Raw genomic sequence first — 14,814 nt, 5'->3', positions numbered from 1 at the left:
TTTACCTCGTTAAATAATGTACAGCAATAATGTAAAGGATTTTTCTGGCCATATTGGGTTCGATGAGCTGGAGTCCAGAGAAACGTTCGATTCCGCAGAATTCGACGAGGCACGTGCAGATTTATTTCTTCTAAGAGATAACTGTTATCGATAATTCCCATTAGTAGATCGTAAACAAGCTATCTCTGTGACGTTCGTCTTCTTTGGGCATGTTACCTCTGTTTCTGATGTTTCTGATAGTTTTTTATTGTTTGTTATGAATTTGAATTGCGTATTGTCTCAAAATATTGCTTCAATTTCGGGGGAGACTCGTCCAATTTAAATTACGGAACTGGTACAACAAGAATTGTTTTGGTATTGATTCTATTCTGTTTATGTGTCCATTGGATAACGGAGACCGTACCACGCTACAAAGCTCAAGAATCGACCGAACGTAATGAATGTAAAATGTTTTTGATGTGTGTGGGTCTCGAAAATTAATACTAAAGCGTTTTATGAAAGAGACCATCTCGCTTGCTAAATTGGTATAGGAGTTGTAGGAAGGCAATACAAAGCAACTGGCATTTACCGTTTTGATGGCTTATTTTTTATATAATAACGATCAGAGGATCACCGTGGTCAGTTGATATTGTTAGCTTAACCTTGTACCAATATTTATTTCAGTCACCCACAAAGTGACAGCAGGAGCCAAATCGATTGGCTCTTTTCTGTATTCATCATTCAACAAAGCTGGAGACAAAATTAAACACTTGAAGGATAATGTAAGATACAAACAAATAGAAATACTTTTTTGAAATAAATCAAGGCGTTTTTTGATTTCGTAGACTATTCTAGGTGAATTTAATAAAGAACAGGAAGCATTTATCAAGAATCAGCAGGGTTCCGGTGAACCGGGCGCATGTCCTTGGACTGGTCATGCAAATGAGGCCAAAATCAAGGAGGAAATTCTTAGTCTTTCTGCGGTAAGATATTGCATCTATTTGATTTATTTTTTTGAAAGACATTAGAGATATTAGAGATCTAATCTACCAGGTTTGCTTTTTAAGAAGACCTTAGCGAAAAACGAAAATAATAAAAAGAACGAACTGGAAATTCTGACAGTTGTGCGTAGCGGTCAATTCAATCTGTTTTAGATATTTAATGGCACTATTTCGTATACCGTTCGGGGGGTATTTATTTGTTCACATACTATTGTTCCTTACACAAATTCTTCAAAATGCGTTATTGATTTATGTTGTTTCAAGTATACTTTTCTTTTTTGACTAAAGTTTTTTGAGCGTCTTAGTAGAATGCGAAACCTGAAATTAAAGAAAAGAAAACTTTTTACATATTGAATTCGTAAACAGACACTGATGAAGCCTGCAAGTCGTAGACGAGACGAAATACGTATCTGTCGCGAATAAATATTAATGGTGGAGTTTAGTTTGGAAAAAGTTTTCTTCTTTTGTTTAATTTCAAGTATATTTTTCTATTTTTATAGGATCGTCGGAACTTCGTCCGTGCGCCGCCAGCTGGAGTTGAGTTTGAATTTGACTATGATCGTTTGTACCCAGTCGCACTTGCCATTATGAATGAGGACAAGGAACTAGAAAAAATGCGATTTGAGTTGGTACCTAAAATGTGAGTAATAAAAATAGCGAATAATATATCATATTTGGTTTTTTAAACGCAATTCGAGAATAAATTTATTATTGTATTTATTGTTTCCCAGCATAACGGAAGAAAACTTTTGGCGCAACTATTTCTACCGTGTCTCACTGATATGTCAAGCTGGAGACTTAGGCACGCTGGGCGACAACAATGAATTTGTTAGGCGAGGAGCTAGCGAAGATACGGAGGGTAATGCTTAAACAATTTAATCACTATATCTGTACACTGTATTACTATCCTTTTATATCCAAGCTACTTGGTCTTTTTAGTATTGCTAATTTAGTTGGTTTTTTTTGTTTACCTTAATTTGTTATTTTTTGTTTTTGCTTTACGGCTATAAGAATCAGTAACAAGTCAAAAAAGGCCTACAATATCTGCAGCAGTTGGTAGCAGCAGCGAAAAATCAGCAGTGGTAAAAGATGCAACCGAGTTTGTCTCAGATTCATTCAAAACTACAAAAGCTGACCTTGAAGAGGTACAAGAAAGTATTAAAAAACTAGGCATCGACACCCTCGCTAAGCAAGCGAATGAAAGCATCAGTCACTGCAGAACCGAGAAAGGTGGTGAGTCAACTGGTAATCTCCGATAACATGACACAAAACCTTTGAAAACAACGATGATCTCGATCGATTGACTTGCTGATGATTCTTCCTGTTGTGGTTCAACGTCATAGTCAAATAATAATTGTTATGAGTAATTGCTTAAGTCAATAATTATATAATTCGAAAAACGATTAAATAATGACATGATAAGATTAATAAATTATCATGTTATTGAAGGCCTGGGAAATTATATTGGGAGATTCAAGAGATGAATCATAATTTGTGAAAAGACACTCATAACTAGATCAACACCGTAACCAGACTTCGAATGTTAACCCTCTCTGTCCCATGGTAGCACAGGTGATCCATGACTTGCGACACCAAAATCAGCCGATAAAATTTTAAAGGTTTTTAAATATGGTTGTTTCTATCTTAGAACGTAGTAGAAACATTGTGGTATAAGCTGCATAGTTTCGTTTTACGAATTGCTTATTAGTAACTGTTTTAGATGACGAAAAGTTGTAAACCACCCAAATACCCCTGGGACAGAGAGAATTAAGGAACGGGTAATTGATTCATTGATATTTCGGTTTTCAGTCTCCGTATACTGCCACATAGCCTCCCAATAAGCAGTATGACACTCGCAGTATGACAATAGTCTAAAATGTCAGGCGTCGTAAGCTCGACTTTCAACACGGAGAAATTACAGTCAATAGCATCGTAGCTCTAGTTCCGCAATTGTCCTGTACCCTAACAGTGGACTGCGAAGTCTGTCGAACAAAAGAGCAGCTGGGCAAATTCCATCGGAACGTAGTGCCAAAACTTTGTGTTGCTTTTTAATACCTTCATACAAATTATAGATCAATAGGTTAAAATGTGAGGGTCATGCAACGAACTTAAACCTTATAGGTATACAATGAAATACATGTTGTACATCTTCCTTAACGGGGCATTGCTATAGTAAACATGTTTTCAGCATTGATGAAATTCTTAAAAAATCAGTTTCTGAACAAATGTTCTAAGCATCGTCGTTCTGGCTTAGTACTTGTATTGCCGAAGGATTATTTTGATCATTCTGTATCTTACCTCTTTTTTGTAGAACTCAACTATTTTGATAGAAATTCAGATTCTGAGTAAAAGTAATCTAAGTTACCCCGGGAAAGTTGGACCTGAAAATTGGTTTATTCGACTGTGCTACACACTGTGCTGCGCTACAACGGCGACATAAGCTACACTTATGATTATTTTGATATTCGAACAGCACAGAATCTCTTCAGTGGTTTTACTTCGAAGGTTTAATTATAAAACTATCTAACTAGCACTATTGATTTACACCAAATGAATCTAAGGAGAATTTTTAAAATCATGGCGATAGGTCTCGCTTGCCTCATTTAACGGGGCAATCGGGACCTATATTCAAATTTAAAATAATTTAAAATTGTGTATGTTAACACTAAACATGCCAACTGCACTCTGCGAATATTTTTCGCTAGAAGACTGGAAATGCCGCGATTGTCGATAGATTAATGATAAAAAGAGAAATAGTAGTGCAGCAAGCTTTGCATTATGTTTTAAATATATTTACCAATAAAAGCAGTTAAGCAAAATCTTGTTATAACGCTGTGAAAATGACCCAAAAAAGCATGGGAACGAATGACACCTTCACGGTATGTTTAGCGTTGATATACATCAACCAAAAGCAAACAAAGACAATGTTTCTACTTAAAAAAATACCGTAACAAAATCAGATTAGTATTAAAGCACAACGGGTAACTTTATAATTGACTAGCTGACCCGACAAACTTCGTATTGCCACAAATTAACCTGTGTTGTACATAAATCATGAATCTCGGATGATCTTTGTCACAATCTCGAGTTTTGCAAGCCCCCCAGTGGGCGGCGCTTCCGACGGCGGGTCACCGGCAACACTCGCGACCGTCTCGTCCTGAATGATCTAGTGTTACTATAGATAGTTTTTGTGGTCTTGTATTGACTAATGTTTTATGGAAGAGTCTCGAATTTCTCGAGTTCGATTAGTTTTTGAGTTTCGCAAAAATTTCTGTTTTATTTGTATGAGAGTCCATATCCCCCTACCACAGGGGTGAGAGGTCTCTAACTATCGTAAAATAAATTCAAGACTCCAAAATCTCCCACATGCCAAATTTGGTTCCATTTACTTGATTAGTTCTCAAGTTATAAGGAATTTTGAATTTCGTTTGTATGGGAGCTCCCCTCTTAAAAGAGGAAGGGGTCGTAATTCACCATAGAAAAAATTTCTGCCATCTAAAACTCCCACATGCCAAATTTGGTTCCATTTGATTGATTAGTTCTCGAGATAGGAGGAAATTTGCATTTCATTTGTATGGAAGCCCACCCTCTTAAAGGGGAGATGGGCCTTAACTCGCTTTTTAAAGAAGAGAGGGGTCTCAATTCACCATAGAAAAAAATCTTGCGTCCAAAACCACTTACATGTCAAATTTGGTTCCATTTGCTTGAATAGTTCTCGAGTTATGAGGAAATTTGTATTTCGTTTGTATGAGAGCCCCCCCCTCTTAAAAAGGTAAGGGGTCCTAATTCATCATAGAAAAAATGGTTGCCTCCAAAAACACCCGCATGCTAAATATGGTTCCATTTGCTTGATTAGTTCTCGAATTATGAGGAAATTTGTATTTCATTTGTGTAGAAGCACCCCCTCTTAAAGTTGGGAGGGGTCCTAATTCACCATAGAAAATATTTTTGCCTCCAGAAACCTCCACATGCCAAATTTGGTTCTATTTGCTTGATTAGTTCTCGAGTTATGAGGAAATTTGAATTTCATTTGTATAGGAGCCCCCCCTCCTAAAGTGGGTAGGGGTCCCAATTCATCATAGAAAAAATATTTGTCTCCAAAAACACCCACGTGTCAAATTTGGTTCCATTTGCTTTATTAGTTCTCGAGTTATGAGGAAATTTGTATTTCGTTTGTATAGGAGCCCCCCTCTTAAAGTGGGGAGGGGTTCTAATTCACCATAGAAAATATTCATGCCCTAGAAAACTTTCACATGCCAAATTTGGTTCCATCTGCTTGATTAATTCTCGAGTTATGAGGAAATTTGTGTTTCATTTGTATGGGAGCCCCCCCTCCTAAAACGGGGAGGGGTCCCAATTCATCATAGAAAAAAAATTTGTCTCCAAAAACACCCACATGCCAAATTTGGTTCCATTTGCTTAATTACTTCTCGAGTTATGAGGAAAATTGTGTTTCTTTGGTACAGGAGCCCCCCCTCTTAAAGTGGGGAGGGGTCTTAATTCACTATAGAAAATATTCTTGCCCTCGAAAACCTTCACATGCCAAATTTGGTTCCATTTGCTTGATTAGTTCTCGAGTTATGAGGCAATTTGTATGGAAGCCCCCCCTTTTAAAGAGGAGAGGAATTATAATTCCCCTTATAAAGAGGGGAGGGGTCTCAATTTACCATAGAATAAATTCTTGTCAACAAAAACACCCACATGCCAAATTTTGTTCTATTTGCTTGATTAGTTGTCGAGTCATGCAGAAATTTGTGTTTCATTTGTATGGGAGCCCCCCTCTTAGTGGGGGGAGGGGTTTCTAAACATCACTAAAACCTTTCCTGGCCCCAAAAAACCTCTACATGCATACTTTCATGCCGATTGGTTCAGTAGTTTTCGATTCTATAAGGAACATACGGACAGACAGACAGACAGACAGACAGACAGACAGACAGAAATCCTTCTTTATAGGTATAGATATAAAACACAATTCGGAAGCAATTGTAGCAATTGTAACGCAATGTAGTTGAATATCCAATTCTTGCGAGACATTATTTATGATTAACCATTCTTTAATAGCTCAAAAATATGGTGATGATGATGTTTGTTCTAACATGCTCAATACGATAAAGCTACTAGTGAAACTATCATAAAAAATAGTTACGCTATAACAACCACAACGCTTTATTGTTTCACTTACAGCTGCGGGTTAGCTTAATTATAACAACTTTGCCTTTCCAGATTCAATTAATATCTTTTATTTGTCGGAAGAATGTGTCAGAACTGTTTGCTCCCTTAAAAGCCATAGACTTCTTTTTTGGGTCCCCTTGGTGTAGTCCATTTCGGTTTTATTTTGAAGTTTTACCGATTTAAATATTATGCATTGAATTGAAGATGTTCGGAGTTCGGCAGTACATCTAAAAATGTATAAAGATTGGAACACTTTATTTTTAATAAATTCCACTTGCCCCGGGTGCTCTGAAGTGCTGCCTTTATTTCGACTATATATTTAATGCCATTTGTCAAATTATTCAACTAGTTTTCATGTCTAACTTGTTGATACACTAATTATGTTTACCAACTGTCAGAAAAACATGTACTTTTATGATAGCCTGGGACCAAAAAATCATCAAATGTTGTAGAAAAGTGTATCCAATTTACAACGCAAATTGAAAATGACGCCCAAATTTGAAGTTCAATTTTGATGTTTGGAAAGCCAATTATTAACAAACTATAATTTTAATGTGTGCGTTAGAGTTGTATCTTTCATTTCTAGAATGGTTCAAAATTGCTTTAAAATTTTGAGTAAATGTTTTCGACTGTAATACGCCAGACGCCACTATTGTTGTATGATTGGTTACTATTGAGCATTTTTCAGTATATGTGGCTGATAAAATGTTAATGTGTGAAATGTTTAACCATCATAACATTCTTTTGAACAAGTAAGTAGTCTTCGTCATAGCTTATACTATTCGAATATTCGGATATGCGGATATGCATTTTATGCAGAATATAAGCAAAAATTTTATATTAGGTACCTAATCATTCCTGTAACAATTATTATTACAGCAAAAATGCAATGAAATAGATTTCACTTGAAACACACACATAATCACATTGTTGCAAAATTTGTGTGTTGCAGGACTAAGCAAAGCGTTACGTCTGCCATGGTCGACGTAACACAGACTGATAAAAGTTTATTTTATACCTCGTTAAAATTGGAATGATCCAAAATGCAAAGTCAGTGATGGTATCGTACTCAAAGATGCTTTAAATGTTACAGAACGCATTATGAAAACCAGCTATTTTGGTCTTTAAGTGAATAATTAGGATTTTTGTAGTAGTAAGTGCAATATTTCATAGTCTTTCGTAGATTCCCTAGCAAGCAACAGAATGTTGTCATATTTCTTGATTCTCATTCCACAAGTTCGACAAACAATCATGCCATGGGAAAATTAAAATTCTTAATTATTAAAACTTATATCAATTAGTTTCATGCTTAATTATTTATTCAATTTTTTTCGTCTAAGCTATGATAAATTATTTTGCATCGCATTTTATTTTGCATCGCATTTTATTTTGCTTCACAACTATTCCCTACTATCTTGTATTAAATAAAGCAATAGTAGCATGACTTCTTTTTGAAACATTGAGTAAGCAAAATGTTTTAGCTGCAGCAAAAAAAAACTGCTGATGCAAAAATGAAGCTGATTCAATTAATAGGGTTGCCAGATTTACTTACTGTGGCTATATAGTAACTACCCAACTAGTGTTAAAATTATTAGTTTTAGGAAAAAAATAAAATCAGCTCAGCATTTTGCCTTTAGGCTGTTTGATTCGACTGATTATTTATACATTTTATGGCCTGCACGAAAAACGACTTTGGCGTAAGCGTCACATTTGTCACTAACTTGTAATTATAATGGATTTAACGGTGCGGAAATGCAGTTTGCAAAATGATGCTGAAGTCGTATTTCTGTCTTGCTTTCATTCGTTTAGTAGACTGGGTTTTCATACTAGTTAATCTGGCAACTCTGTTTTGTGTTTTGCGAACAATAATTAACAAATTTAGTGCAATTTCCTTTTTGGGTTTCCGCGTACTATTATATTGTTGATAAGTTTTAGAAACTTCTGTAGAATGATATCCAATGTAAATATTCTACACCTTCCAGTGATTTCCACCTACTTAGTTAAACCTTACGTTACTGCAAATAAATCATTAACAATACTAATAATCTATTCTTTTCCTTCTTTTGCTTCTTACCAACGATTCGCGCTCAAACAGCCTAAAGTTGTAGCTATAATATTAACAGTTTACTATGAATCATAATGCCGATATCATCAGATGATAATCTTATCAACAAGCTGAGAGGGCAAAATTGATGAACAAACGTGAACAATTCCATGAAAATGAAATAACGATAACTCCGTAACAGAATCCCATCTTAGCATTACCCATAAGAGATAAATAGGAAATTTATTTTTTTCCATACCTGATTCTGCGAGATAAAACAAATAGTTCGATTGCTTCACCGGTACCACCATTCTATTCAAAACACGTTATGATGAACTTGCCTCGGTGTATCACGTTTTTTGTTTACTGAGAGAAACATAGTTTGTGTGTTGGGTGATCCAACTATGTTGTTTTTCGGAAAATTCTATAATGTCAATAGTTCATGAAACTTGCCGTAGACTAACGCTATTACTCATGTTTAAGCCCAAGATTGTTTAGCGACTACTCCGTCGTGATCTAGAAAACAACCAAACTAAATAAATGTACTTTTCTGTCTTGGTGTAACTTTTCTCGTAACTTTGAGTCCAACTGCAAAAAAAATCGTCAAATCACTTCCCAAAAATCAGATGGATAAACGTTTCGATTTTTTCTGTTGTTAATAAGCAGTTTCGGAACTAAGTAATACACATTAAAAAAAAACAAAAAACGCCCTTTAATTCTAACTCAAAACCCACCGAGAACAAAATTTCAAAAATTAACGATGCTCTCACTTTCAAATGCAAGAATCCCGCGTATGCCACAACATATGCCAATATATTTATCATCGAATATTACTTTTCAAATCAAGCTGGCCTCTTTTTTCATTACGAACAAACAATACCATCGCAAAATACTAAACGCTACTTACTAGATCACACATAAAGCTGTAAAAACGAAATATTCTGCGTTGAACTTTACGAAAGATTATCACAAAATAGCAGTATTCATATATAATAGCAAAATGAACAAAAGGGAATAAAATTACAGATTTTTTCAATGTTGTGCATTCCGTTAAATCTATACATCTTTGACAACAAAAATAGTATATACAAAAGAAACATTAAACAAACAAAACTAATTATTCCAGGAGGTAGAATGTTACAAATAAAAAAGGAAATAATAAAATATATAAATGTAATTATTTAAAAGAGAGTATTTAATTCGTTGCAACTCCATTTCAAAGATGAGACAAACAACCGTAATGTAAGGGAAATGACAATACATAATAACATCGTTGAAAATCTAAAGAAATCAAAATATTACTAATCGTTTCAAAAGATGATGCTAGGTCGAGTGAACATCGACAAACTATAGATGAAATATGCAACGTCTGGCTAAGCAGTGAAATGTTCGAAAAGATGGATAATCTATATATTGAAATTTTTCGTATTATTTATATTTTAAATTATTTCCCGTTCGAGCTCCGTTAGATTTCTATAGCGGGATATCCCACGTTTTGACGCTACCTAAATTTTAAAACTTCAAGAATCTACTAAACTTGCTTTTTATGGTTATGATCCATACAATCAGTTTTACTCACATAATGTAATGCAATAATCTGTATAGACAAATAAATTTTAAGGCAATTAAAAATAAGCTGTGATTTATTAAAATTGACAACCACAATGAAGAGAGTATAATATCAACGGATAAGTTTGGTGGTGATAGTTTAACCTATTTTAACTGATCGAAACCGTAGCCAATCAAGGGATATTAATGTTTAAACTAAACAAATATACACTCACCAAATGTAAATATATTCACTACGGCCTGAGCAACGGCAATTGTATGCATCACTATGAAAACCAAGGAGCTCTGCTATAATTTCATGAAAGATTAGGTTTTTACCAGAAGATTTACCAAACGGCTGTTTTATTTGTTTGAATCTCCGCATTATTTCGGGATTGCCCCAAAACGATGAAACAACGCATTACCACTTGTATAGAACAAACTTTTTGCGTGTTTAGTCAAATGTAATCGATTATTACTCCATACGAACTAGCTTGTTGATGTTCGTTTTTGTTGATTATGTGATTAGATATGGGTAGATTGAATAGTACAATGGTAACTGACAGAAACTACGAATGCGTTACCGTATGATAGTGCTTTATAGCCACAGTAAGAAAACAAATTTACGGCCCTATCCTTGAATACGAAGTATCGGTTTTTCGGTAGAATGAGGAAAAACGTACGGGCGATTGACTCGGTCGAATCGAAATCGATTGAATCTGAAGTACGAATTGTTTGATAATAGGACTGTTCACCAGATATAGAGAATTCCTTTTATTCAAAGCAACCATTCGATCGTTGTTGTTGTTTCTTACACATATATTTAGTGCGATAAATTATTTTATATATTTTTATCCTTTGTCCATATTTGAAAACAACCGCTTATCCGATACAAATACTTTAACAAACTGAATTCCGTAAACATGGACTGATGGACTGTATAGTAGAAGAGCAATGGGAGAAGGATCTGGAAGCGGAATTACAGGATTACGAAGTAGTGAATGATGGAACGGACCGTACTAATTGGGAAAAGGATGTCGACGAGCTGTTAGATGATGAAACCGATTTAAAATAAAACGAATGTTTCAATCAGTTGCTTTGTAACGTGATGAACTGCACTGTAAATAAATGAAAGCGTAATATTTAATTAATACGATATTTAAGTAAACTTAGTTAATGATTATTTTTTTCTCATGACTGCAAGATTATGATTTAAGATTATTTGTTTTTAATCAAAGAAAAAAAATCATTTTGGGTTTCGATTACAATTTTTTTGATTTTCTTGATTAATTTTTGTTTATTTTATCGCTTATTCAGGAAAATACATCATCTTACAAAGTAATTGAGGTGCGAGTCATAAACAGGAACGGCCACTCGGCAAGATAAAATAGTTATCAATGTACATTGATGTGCAAAACAACATGAAGTCTAGTATCCAACTCCTAAAAACAATGATAATATGATACCAATTCTGTTTCAGTCATTTTATGAAGTATATCTGTGCTATACAAATCATAAAAAATAGCTTACTTCAGTCCTCGCAGTCAACCGATAAATCGAAGGCCATTTCTCCCAAGTAGCTTAAGCAAGTATGTACTGTTTGTGAGCTACATAAAATTGCCGAAAGAAACCGTAGGTAAAAAACTGGTCATAAGATCCTTTAAAACCCACAAAACTGGAAAGAAAAATAAAATTACATTTTCCTAAACTAAAATTATCAATATATTTGAGAATGGAAAACCAATACAAATAAAAAATCCTAACAAACCCTCAATGTGAATTAAAAAGTACTGGACAGAAATATTGTATGTATAAATTGCTCTATGAATATCCATTGCAGGTTATTTTCGAGAACTAGACTATCGTGTACGTTTATCACAGTTACTGTTTTCATAACGCCAATAAACAATCAAAAGTTCGTTAAAAGTTATTGGCGTTAAACTGAATATCTTCATTTCAATTATCTTCATCTATTGTATCATATTTCGTAATATTTGATCAATTACCAATTGTTGTTTTTGTTTTTCTTCGATGCATTTATTTTCTGCTATATTAAAATATTACGTATAACTTCAGAATCTTCCAGTACATCCATTTAGTTTCAACCTATGGAAGTTTAAAAGGAGTTTTTCGAATCGATCATATTTGCTTTAACTAAAAGAAAATTATACAAACAAACCCAGATATCAACTATTTAAGAGATAACATCGCATCCTAAAAAGAATCTACGTGACAGACAAGAAAATGTTTTTCCATTTCATATAATTCCGGTTTACAGTAAAAATAAAAAACGCTGCATGAAATGTATTGAAAAAATATTATTGCCTCTTGAAAGAGTGAAAATGAAAATATAACAGCTTAATTAGATTGGCAAATATGATGGTATAATGCTAACCAAAACTAAGCCAGGGTAGTATTATAAACATTCAAAATCAAGTTTTCTGTTACGCCTTGAACATTCTTCGTATTCCGACAGCCGAGAAAAAAGACGGTACACCAATAATTTTAATCTACATTTCCTTTGAAACTGTCAATACGATTATTTAATACGTTTGAAATGAAATATATACATATTACGATATACTACCGAATATTGAGCATAGCTATGTGTAAGGAATCCAGTAATAACAGAAAATAAATAAAACAGAGGGATATTGTGAATCATGTCATTTTAAGCTATTTGGATTACTAAAACATGCCGAACTCTAATTCAACAGTCTACGCATTTCAATAAAATTAAAGTACGTATATATTAGCCAAAGCCGAAGTCATTAAAATACGAAGCTAGAGAATTCTTAAAGTTAAGTTTTAAACGATATTTCGCTATTTATCATTATTTCACAGAATTTGCGTCTTCATCGAACTCATCCACCATGCATGTTCACATGTGAATCTCCCAGATGGCGCTGGTACGATACTGGTCAATCGTCGAACGTTCTAATCCGTACGTAACTGCAAGTGACTGAAAAAGTCAATAGTATCGTAGCACTAGCACAGAGAACAGATTAATGGATAATAAACAAATTTTTCTAGAATTCTTGAATAAAATTTAAAATTAAAATACCCTTATATACTAGCGTCACCACCACTATAGTTTCCCAACTAAATGATGCTAAATTATTTGCACACTGGCAACATCTTGCCTCTGGCGCTAATATATAGGGACTATAATGATTTTATTGTAGAACTTTATGCGCCTTTAGCGACGTCATCATTATAGTTTCCCAACTAACTTTATCCAAGCAGGGACCTTTTTTCTGTTCTCTGTGGTACTATACTAGCCTCACAATCGTTCTTACACTAGCAGTTGATTAGGGGTTCTGTAGCCGCAAGATTACCGAATCTAGACAAGCGAGTGGGCATGTCTTTGAATCAGGCCATTCGATGTTCCATCGCAAAAATTAGTGGCGTACGCTGGTCAATTGATACACAGGTCGTTAGTTAGGGTACTGCCCAAGTAACAACGGTAGCTGAATTGCAAAAGCAATGGCTGTTTACGAGTTGGTTTAAGGCGATCAAAGCTGCATAAAATAAGCACTCAAATGGTGTTTAAATAAGCGATGTTTAAGTCACTTTAAGTTTTTCAAACCAGTTCTCTCCCAAAAGCTGATAAACAAGCTTAATAGCGGATTGTTCTGCTAAACAATCTGCTTCTAAACAGCCATAAACATCAAACCGTTTTACGGCTGCTTAAAGATGTTGAAGTGTAGAGTGGAAGCTTTCATTAGGCTCACAGCTTTCAAACTACTTTAAGGCTGCTTAAGGGTGTTAAAGTGGCTTTACAAACTTCTAGCAAGTTTTCTTTCGACTCACAGCACACATACTGTCAGATCATAGAATTTCGCTATTCGGCTGACAGCAAAAGTTTGTCAGTTATGGACATTATCGACTGCTTCAGGCTAGGCGGGCTAGGCTTCAGGTGTAAAGATATTCTCACTGTCTGTTCTGCAGATGCAAATGGGGCGGATCATACGGTGAGTGCTTATGGATCAAAAGATGGCGGGTTCAATTCCCGGAAAAAATACATGCATTTTTAATTAGCTAGCTTACTTATACGAATTAAAGTTATTCTAAATTAAAAATATCGCGTTCGAAAATGTTTACGGCAAAATAAAAATAACACGTTCCATTTTTCTTAATTTAAAAATAGATTTTTTTGGCTGCAAAAAGATTAATGAGGCGTTGATTAAGCGACTGGAAAAGCAGAGTGCTAAACTATTTCTCTTTCTAAAAATAGAATTGACACCATTGCGCCAATTGGCTATTTAAAAGCGCAAAAAAATTTCTATTAAGCTTCATTGCAGCTTCGAAAACAGCTATTATAATTAGTCTGAAGCTTGATAAAATCACCAGATTTAGATGTTTAAGAGCTGAAAAAAGGTTTGTGTTTCCAAACCTAAACCATAGATCAGTCACAGGTTGAATAAAATCAGCTATAAAAGCGTTTGATCAGCCTAAAATTGTTACTTGGGTGAGTGGAATCACCTTTCTGGACATCGGGAATTGCCGAAATTTGGGACAGATGCCGACGGTTATGGTGGGTCGATCACGTTGCATGGATGATAGACAACAGTGCACGGTGGTCCGCTTTAGAAAAAAGTGGACATTAGCAATTGGGTAAAAAATGTGTAATTTTTGAAGGGTGGTGTTTCCAGACAAGTTTAATAATAAAATATAGCGCATCTTTCTGTACTTTAGGGTGACGGTGAATTCATCTATTAGTTTAGAGTGAAACGAACTTTTTTTTAAAATAATTAAAAAAAAATTTCTCTAAAAACTTGCAATACATACTAAAATAAGCAACTTTGCTGAATATAGTAACTATCTATCTCTTACCGGTTGCGAAATATAATGATGGGTTAAAAAAGAGCACTTAGAAACCCATCCGTCTTTTAACAGGGGGGGGGGCTCCCATACAAATGAAACATAAATTTTCTCATAACTCGAGAACTAATTAAGCAAATGGAACCAAATTTGGCATGTGGGGGTTTTTGAAGGCATGAATTTATTTTATGATCGTTTGAGACCCCTCACCCCTGTGGTAGCAGGATAAGGACTCTCATACAAATA

General features: G+C 34.6%; 1 protein-coding gene across 8 annotated transcripts in view; it reads left to right on the top strand.

The window, feature by feature from the left end:
* LOC128744342 (synapse-associated protein of 47 kDa) overlaps window positions 1–12,406 on the top strand; it is an 86,828-nt gene extending 74,422 nt beyond the window's left edge. For 4 of the 8 annotated variants that reach the window (XM_053841258.1, XM_053841254.1, XM_053841252.1 and 1 more), the window contains 6 exons: window positions 664–761; window positions 825–962; window positions 1,481–1,620; window positions 1,712–1,839; window positions 1,992–2,225; window positions 10,689–12,406. In XM_053841258.1, the coding sequence (XP_053697233.1) occupies window positions 664–761; window positions 825–962; window positions 1,481–1,620; window positions 1,712–1,839; window positions 1,992–2,225; window positions 10,689–10,819 (869 nt within the window). In that variant the 3' untranslated portion in view covers window positions 10,820–12,406. The remainder of the gene's footprint in view (window positions 1–663; window positions 762–824; window positions 963–1,480; window positions 1,621–1,711; window positions 1,840–1,991; window positions 2,226–10,688) is intronic. The other 4 variants (XM_053841257.1, XM_053841256.1, XM_053841255.1 and 1 more) reach the window with 4 other exon arrangements.
* The last annotated feature ends 2,408 nt before the right edge of the window (window positions 12,407–14,814 follow it).

This window comes from Sabethes cyaneus, chromosome 3 (assembly GCF_943734655.1).
Source record: "Sabethes cyaneus chromosome 3, idSabCyanKW18_F2, whole genome shotgun sequence".
Lineage (NCBI taxonomy): Eukaryota > Metazoa > Arthropoda > Insecta > Diptera > Culicidae > Sabethes > Sabethes cyaneus.
Note: the sequence above shows the minus strand (reverse complement) of the source record. Positions and strands in the feature narration are given on the sequence as shown.